The 9,239-nt window shown below is 40.5% G+C and overlaps 1 protein-coding gene across 1 annotated transcript in view; it reads left to right on the top strand.

The window, feature by feature from the left end:
* The first annotated feature begins 2,087 nt into the window (after positions 1 to 2,087).
* Positions 2,088 to 9,239, top strand: part of LOC130921583 (dual specificity calcium/calmodulin-dependent 3',5'-cyclic nucleotide phosphodiesterase 1B-like) — a 25,839-nt gene continuing 18,687 nt past the window's right edge. The window contains exon 1 of the mRNA XM_057845646.1: positions 2,088 to 2,310. Coding sequence (XP_057701629.1) covers positions 2,258 to 2,310 — 53 coding nt within the window. The 5' untranslated portion in view covers positions 2,088 to 2,257. The remainder of the gene's footprint in view (positions 2,311 to 9,239) is intronic.

The raw sequence follows: 9,239 nt of genomic DNA, 5'->3' as shown, positions 1-9,239 counted from the left end.
CTTTTAACTTCAATCAATACAACATGAGTACCATAATCAAATCGTAACACAACCTCTAAAGCCCATTGGTACTAAAATATATATAATGTAAGGCCTCTGGAGTTACAGTGGGGGAAATAAGTATTTAGTCAACCACTAATTGTGCAAGTTCTCCCAGTTGAAAATATTAGAGAGACCTGTAATTGTCAACATGGGTAAACCTCAACCATGAGAGACAGAATGTGGGAAAAAAAAAAAAAAACAGAAAATCACATTGTTTGATTTTTAAAGAATTTATTTGCAAAAAATGGTGGAAAATAAGTATTTAGTCGATGCCAAAAGTTCATCTCAATACTTTGTTATGTACCCTTTGTTGGCAATAATGGAGGCCAAATGTTTTCTATAACTTTTCACAAGCTTTTCACACACTGTTGCTGGTATTTTGGCCCATTCCTCCATGCAGATCTCCTCTAGAGCAGTGATGTTTTGGGGCTGTCGTTGGGCAACACGGACTTTCAACTCCCTTGACAGATTTTCTATGGGGTTGAGATCTGGAGACTGGCTAGGCCACACCAGGTCCTTGAAATGCTTCTTACGAAGCCACTCCTTTGTTGCCCTGGCTGTGTGTTTGGGATCATTGTCATGCTGAAAGACCCAGCCACGTCTCATCTTCTTCTCACCTTGCTGATGGAAGGAGATTTTCACTCAAAATCTCTCAATACATGGCCCCATTCCTTCTTTCCTTTACACAGATCAGTCGTCCTGGTCCCTTTGCAGAAAAACAGCCCCAAAGCATGATAATTCCACCCCCATGCTTCACAGTGGGTATGGTGTTCTTCGGATGCAATTCAGTATTCTTTCTCTTCCAAACACGAGAATCTGTGTTTCTACCAAAAAGTTCTATTTTGGTTTCATCTGACCATAACACATTCTCCCAGTCCTCTTCTGGATCATCCTAATGCTCTCTAGCGAACCGCAGACGGTCCTGGACATGTACTGGCTTCAGCAGGGGGACACGTCTGGCAGTGCAGGATTTGAGTCCCTGGCGGCACATTGTGTTACTGATAGTAGCCTTTGTTACTGTGGTCACAGCTCTCTGTAGGTCATTCACTAGGTCCCGCCGTGTGTTTCTGGGATTTTTGCTCATCGTTCTTTTTATCCTTTTGACGTCACGGGGTGAGATCTTGCATGGAGCCCCAGATCGAGGGAGATTATCAGTGGTCTTGTATGTCTTTCATTTTCTAATAGTTGCCCCACAGTTGATTTTACCTATTGCAGATTCAGTCTTCCCAGCCTGATGCAGGCCTATAATTTTGTCTCTGGTGTCCTTCGACAGCTCTTTGGTCTTGGCCATAGTGGAGTTTGGAGTGTGACTGACTGATTTGTGGACAGGTGTCTTTTATACCGATAATGAGTTAAAACAGCTGCCATTAATACAGGTAACGAGTGGAGCCTCGTTAGACCTCGTTATAAGAAGTTAGACCTCTTTGACAGCCAGAAATCTTGCTTGTTTGTAGGTGACCAAATACTTATTTTCCACTCTAATTTGGAATTAGTTCTTTAAAAATCAAACAATGTAATTTTCTGTTTTTTTCCCCACATTCTGTCTCTCATGGTTAAGGTTTACCCATGTTGACAATTACAGGCCTCTCCAATCTTTTCAAGTAGGAGAACTTGCACAATTGGTGGTTGAAATACGTATTTGCCCCACTGTAATACTGTGCAGTATTGAAATACGATTGACTTTTGAAAGAATTGAAGCAGGGAGAAAAAAACAGTCCGATCATGAGCACCAAGAGTGGCTGCTCTGTTGTGGGTGCCTTAGGAGGACAAGCTTTGTTTTATGAGCGCGGGTTGGACCGATGGTGGTGAAAGACCGTCTCTGTGTCTCCCTGATTCGCGGCAGCGTTGGAAAAATCTCATTCGGCATTTAAGTACACGCAGCTTGAAAGGCTCGCAGTCAACACCTCATCAGTGAGGTCAGCGCATTCACACTCGTGCACACAAACTGAAAGATGCTCATACCACACTCAAGCACACACACTGCCACAGTCTGGGTTCATCCAACCAATCAGAGTGAAGTGGAGTAAGTCCCCCCAGAAGTGGGTGGGAGAGTTGTTGAAACACAAGTCTGTCTCAGGACACACAAGTTTTTTTGTGTTGGTGCTTTGGAGAACTTTTTGGGGGGGTTTCTAGAATAAGCCTTCCTTTTCCTGCACTTTTGTTTGGGTTTGCTGGGAAAACTCTGGGGTCCAACAGGGCACAGCTCAAACACAGAATGGCTGAAATGGTACGAATCCGTAAGAAACGTCTGCAGATGCCCATCTCGAGGTAAGATTGGAGAACATTTGGAGTCTTTTGAATGGAAAATTTGAAAACCATTAGAACTTACTGTCTTTGAAGGGCATGTCAAAATGATTGATTGTTCTACGAAACAACTAATGGCATGGTTTGTAATCTCTAGTCTGACTATACTTAGCCGCCACGACACTTGCCAGTTGTTACAGGAACACTTGACTTCCTCGCATCGTGGCTTTGTGGGAGAGGAAATGAGCTGCACAGATGATGATGCCGCATGTGGCTCTTGTTTTGGTTAGCGCATTGACGTCTTTGCATCTGTTGGCAAACACAACTCCATGCTGTAGCATTTCATTATTAGAAGTAAAGGCCGCATCGGTGACACAGGATGATCTCTTCCATATTTTAGGTATTTTGAATAAATGATCCACAAATAAAATTAACCATTTCCTCATCGGTACGTGCATATGTGTGAGAAGTTGGGAGGCCTAGCAACTGAAGAGAATTATATTAGAGAACTAATATATTTTAACTAATGTTCCTCCCAAAAAAATCACGTTAGGGCATGAGGTGTCCAAACTATATGTATGTATATACAGTATGTATATGTAAACCCTAACCATTGAGGGATCTTTTCACAGAGGGCGTCTTTCAGAAAAATCGAAGGATGTTGGGGCCAACAACTTGAAATCCTTCCACTGTAATTTGTTAACACGAGGACATATATCGTCATACCGTACAGCGTATATATTTATATGTGCACATACAGCTGGCCAAATCTTTCAATGTCACTCTGAATCTTCATCATGGCATTTCACCAAGGCTAATTTCTTTATTTTCAACTGTCTCTTAATTGTGTTTTATTTGTTCCTTCCTGTGTGAATTTTAAACATAGATTTTTCGACTTTTAAATTTTTTTTCTTTGCATGTTTGTGTGCCAACTTTAAGCACTCATTTTATAGATTTTTACAACTGGTGCAGCTTTTCGAAAATGGAGTGGGTTTTAAAAAGTTAGGATAAACCACCTGAAATATCAAGTCTTTTTAAGTTGTTTTTAAGATAATGACCTTCTTAATTTATAAATCATAAGACAAAAAAACTCATACGGACTACTCTGCGACTACTGGTCTCATTCACCACCTGAAATTCTGCAGTTTCAACGTATCACTCCTGAGGGAGCGGTGAGGCACCGTTTAACTGACCAGCTCCATCTCGTGTTGAAACTGAGAAGTGCAACAGAATCTAGGCTGAACTCAAGCCTCTTTTGCAGGCTATATTCAACTTTGCTGTGGCCAGTGTTGGGCACGTTACTTTAAAAAAGTAATTAGTTACTGTATAGTTACTCACTACTTCTTCCAAAAAGTAACTGAGTTAGTTACGAAATTACTTATAGTAAAAGTAACTAGTTACCAGGGAAAATAATTATTTCCGTTACATTAAAAAGAAGTTGTTGTACGTCAAAGAATTTCAAATTTTCTGAGCAGTATTCGAGTCAGTTGAATAGAGAAGAACAGACAGGTAGTTGTGTTGTAGAACCTTGTAATATTTATTTCACCAGCAACAGATTTATCCTACACTTGAAGTGCAACAAAAATAAACAGTAAACAATATAATAAAATAACAATCAGCAGTAAACAATATAAAGTGAGTTTAATCAATTAAATCTAACTCTCACAACCTGAGACAACTGGTCAAGTAGACATAGCCTACTCTACTTCAAGTATTTTGACTTGAAACAGTGTTTATATCTCCACCTCATAAAGGACAAATTTTCCTCAGAATGCTTTGCCATCATATCCCTCTGCATCTGTTTTGCGTGTGTGTGTTTGCCGTATACGCTGTTCCGGTTTGTGTGTGAAAACACCAGCTCTGATTGGCTTACCATGACACATGACTCTAACCCTCAGCCAATCACAATCACGTCCATCGCATCTATCCAGGTGGTGCATTCAGGTAGCCTCGTCGTTTTACTCCTCCCATCCCCCCCAAAGCGTCTGCCGTCCTCAAGATGGAAGCAGCATTCTTGCTGGCTGAAAGTGGGGGATGGGAACGAGGCAAGCATTAAGGTGTAGCAAACACAGAAACGTTAGCAAGCTTTGGAAAGCATTGTCTAATTGAATGAGCAGGGACAAACAGCCTGGAGTCATAAGAAGTACGTGTAAGTGCTGTAATATTCTGATACAGAATTATCGGAGGCACCCTAAAGTGCACACGGCGCCATTATTGTTTTGCTCACATGATGCGGGAGTGAGTTAGAGACACGGCCTGCCGAGAGCCGTACGTTTGTGTTAATGTTGAAGTTATATATGCTACTAAAGAAACAGAGTGCCATCACGTCCTGTGTGGTATATCTTTGCTAAGAAAAAGCACAAAACAAAACACGAGCGCTATTCTCGAACCTGAACTTACCCCAGGTCTTGGATGACAAATAAACAGAGCAGAGTAGACTCGCTACGGCTGGTAGTTTCTTCAATTTATTCAGAGTAAGTAACGCACCGCTTTTGACCGTCAGTAACGGTAACAGCGTTGTAACAGCGGAAAAAATAATTAGTTAGATTACCCCGTTACGGCGTTATTCCCAACACTGCTGTGGGCCAATAAAAAAAGAACATGCCCCACGCTGTAGCACTCATTGGCTACCATTGACAACAATAGATGACTAAGCCATTTGAACTGAGAGGGTTCAATAGATTGGATGCTTATCGCCGTCAACGGTGGTGAAATTGTTAAAAAAATATATATTGCAATGCTAAATTAAGTTATATTAGCCTGTGCTGAAGCAGCTAGATGAAAATAGATATTTTTAGCCTGCTGAAAGGAACTGAAGCGACAGTTAAGCTGTAAATTAGCCACATGGGTGTCAAATAAGGGTCAAAGTATTTACACGGTATTACATTTCTGAGCCTAATCGATGACGAGATGACGAGAATTAATCTTTTAATCAGCCCTGCCTGTCATTTTAGTGCTCTAGATTCCCCAGCTGAGAATGATGTCGTCAAGGTCACAATTTCTTCTGATTTAGAATTCAGCCCTCTGAGGGGAATTATTCAAAACAAGAAAAATGCGACGAAGAGAGCAGCAAAATGTCATTGTTTGAATCGCTGAACTCCAATAATTTTTTACAAGATATTCTTTCTAAGTATTTTCCCCAATTGCTAAATAAATGCTATGGTCATGACAAATAACAGTCTTGTGCTAAATGGAACATGAAACATTAATAATGCATTTATTCAGTACATGTGAAAATTACTACATAATGGTCAAAACTGTCGACTTCTTGTACCTCCCTAACTATATTTTATGCCATCGGAGTTTGTCGGCTTATGTCATTTCCCTGCCCCAGCTTCGGAGAGCGTAAACAAACCAGGAGGCGTGACAGCTAGCCGACATGCTAACCCAAACCAAGTGGCGTTTCCAAGTCTTATTCTCGCCTTTCGAAGCGAAAAATCACACAAAACTACCTGGGTCATGTCACACGGCGGCTGGGTTGTCTATATTCTTCACTGATCGGCAACCCCCCGGCGGTGAACAAGTTACAGCTCATTGTTCCCCTGCTGAGGGCAGGACAGCTCGTTTGCCGGGGAAGCAGCTGGAGAATGACCGCCGGACAAACCGGCCGAGGAGTGCGTAACTGCCCGAGCCCAACCCGAGGATAGTGGTCTATTGCCAGGCACACGACGAGGGCAGAGGGGGCTGGAAGTCTGGACGATATGAAGAACCGCACGAGCATATGCCGAGTATAGCGCTCTCACGGCAGGCACGTGAAAAGGACAGAGGGGGGTGTGCAACAAGCTGCCAGTCGTCGGCCGTGTGGCCTACTCTGTGGACAAGGAGCATTGTCAGCTCCACAAAATGCAAGCCACATCCTTATTAAAACATGTGCCATGATCCCAGTATTTGACATAATACAAAACGAGATGTTTACTTACTTCCTTGTAAGTCCAATGGTCCCACAGTTATAGGACTTGTTTGGGCCAATCTCTGCAGAACGGGAACTTTTTGAAATCCCAAAAGGCTCACACGCCTCTCATTGGTGCAGCAACAAAATCCTGCAGCACATTTGGCTGGCGTGGCGTGAAAAATAAACAAATTAATCCACAAAACAAGCTGAATCCACAGTCCATCTGCATGCTATAAAGCAATGATGTATTATGAGATGCTGACCCGGGTGACGTCACATTCGCATTCCTACTCAATCCAGGAAGTCACTCATTTTCATGGTGCGGGATTCAAAAATTGAATATATAAATCGATCGCTTCCACACATATCCATGCGGTCCATTTTATTCGGGAGCATGAAATACCATGTGAAATATGAAATAAACATGCTGTTGGCTGTCATAGGCACTTTAATCATTGATTGGGGAACTGTAAGTTCAAAATGAAACAAAAAATTGGAAAACCAATTGATGAATGGTATAAAATAGCTAATTCATAATTCTGTATACCTAGTATATCAACAGTTTTGGCCCAGCAGGTTGAGCATATGAAAGGAAATCTATTCTTTAAATGTGCAAATCAAACTTTAGTGAGAGTAACCGTAAGTAAGTTTTTTTTTTTTTTTTAATTATTATTATTATTTATACATTTTAAATACATAGATGTTAGGGGTGGGACTACCCCCACCCCACCCCCCCAAAAAAAGAAATAACGGACTTTGTAATTGATTTATCTTGATTAATCATGTAGCAATATGTCCAAAAAAGCTTTAATTTCGAAAGGATTTTAGTGGATGAATGAGCCATTAACAGTATTGTTAATCTTACCTTAAAAAAGTAATTAGTTACAGTTAAAAATTGATTCTCCCCAAAAGTAATCGAGTTATTAACCCAGTTACCTCATTGTAAGGGTAATTAGTCAATCAGCAAAGTAACTGATGTGGCTTTTCCTGTTCTTCACGAACAAAGCAGTTGAAAAACAATTATCTAGGCAAAACCTGAAAACATATGAAGTTGAAATGCCATTTTATAAGACAGTTAAACGATACAAAAAACAAAAGAAACAGAATCAGTGGTCATTTAAGAGGCCCAAAACTCCAAGTAACCTTGGCAACAATTGTTTTGTAATTTAGGTGGTCCCTGAACTTTATTCCACCACGCACTAATTTCATTTGAAGACATATTTTGACGTATCTTTTCAACAAGATGGCCCCATAGTTTCTTGGGTAAATTATATAAAATAAAGGCGATAGCAAGTTATATATACGTACAAGGAGTCCCCAACAACACAATGCGACTTCCCCAACGACCAAATGCGGTGCATTTGGCACCGGGCCGCGCAGAAATAATAAATAATTTATTAACGACTGCATTCTGGCCGATTGACTTTGGCCTGTGCCGCTTAACACACCAATATCCCTGTCTACTCTAGATATACAACTACAGGATAGGAGGTCGTAATAGAAATGCATTGGTTGGATTGTTAGAAGTACATCTTGTTTTGTATATCTGTGTGCGCTTGGACTCGATAATAACATATGACGTAGGCCCATCACCATGGGAGCAAAATTTTATATGGGTGCAAAATTTGACAGAACACCGGTCTGTGAAAAAAAGACCCAAATCACACCGGTCCGTTTTTTTTTTTTTTTTTTTTTGATGAAACGTGCCAATTAGATTTTGTCTATCTCTGTAACCACCGCCCAGTCAATGTGTGCATGGATCAGTTTAATCAGTGTACTGGAAAATTGTGCATTGTATGTTTGTTTTAGAACTCGTTAAATCTTTTGTAAGGGATTAATCGTAGTTAACTGGTTAGAGTCCTAACCCATACATGTACTAGTATATGGGTTTTTTATGTATGTGTTTATTGTTTTTACTTAAGACCATTTTTTAAAATTATTCATTCATTCATCTTCTGAACCGCTTACCCTCACGAGGGTCGTGGGGCTGCCGGAGCCTATCCTTGCTAATAACGGGCAGCAGCAGAGTACACCATGAACTGGTTGCTAGTCAGTCACAGAGCACAACCTATTTCTTTAAATATTTAATTTTATCTAAAATTATTGCTATTTTTTTTATGGCCAAATTATTATTTTTTTTTTTTTTATTGCTCTTGGCAAAATACACACAGGACAAACAATACCACAATTTGATGATAAATAAAGGGCCGCAAAATAATGGTCCACAAGCCACAATTGGCCATCAGGCTGTATGTTTCATTCCCCACTTTTAATTTTTTTTTTTTTTTTTTTTGGGGGGGGGGGGGGGGGGGGTACATGAAAATAAAAATATTTAAAGAAATGTAGACAAAAAAATAAATAACAATTGTATACAAAATCCAAAGCTGAAAACTCTTTTACTTTTTAACAATTTAATCAGAGCAGCTTGAGAGAAATAGAAAACCCTGTTAAAATACCTGTTAAAATTGATACGCCAAGTATATACTATATTACAACACTTTGTACTCAGTTTGTTGCCATGACCAGTATTTTAGAAAAATACAGCTTACAGTCAAGTAGTAACAGTGAAAATTCACTGTGTACAGCAAGTCAAGAAAGCAGATTTGTCATTCATCTCTATAAATAAAAAGAGCTCTTGACAAGTCATTTCCGGGGAAAAAGTGCTGTCAAACATCCCCCCGGCTGCTAAAACCCAAAAGAAGGAGTCAGTGGGAAAGATTATGAGCGCTGCCATTCGTGTGCTTGCTATTTTGGATCAACAGCTTTATGAAGATCGTGCCAGTGTGATAAACACTTGAAAAGCTGCGAGTGCCGCCTGCAGCGTACCCGCCTCTGAGTAGGCCACACGCCGTTGTCTGGCATTGCTTCAACAAATGCCACGGGGGAGACGATAGAAGGGGAAGAGTCGTCCGTTATTTGGAAGAAACTCCCGTCACGTCTAATAAATCTGTGTGAGAGAATAAATCTGCTAATGTAAACAGAGGATGAAATTTCTCATGAACACCAGAGCAAACCTGTTGAAGCTTTGGGAATTTATTCATTGTAAGAACGTAGGCTACGC

The sequence above is a fragment of the Corythoichthys intestinalis genome, chromosome 9 (genome assembly GCF_030265065.1).
Source record: "Corythoichthys intestinalis isolate RoL2023-P3 chromosome 9, ASM3026506v1, whole genome shotgun sequence".
NCBI lineage: Eukaryota > Metazoa > Chordata > Actinopteri > Syngnathiformes > Syngnathidae > Corythoichthys > Corythoichthys intestinalis.
This window is presented reverse-complemented; position numbering and strand designations above follow the sequence as displayed.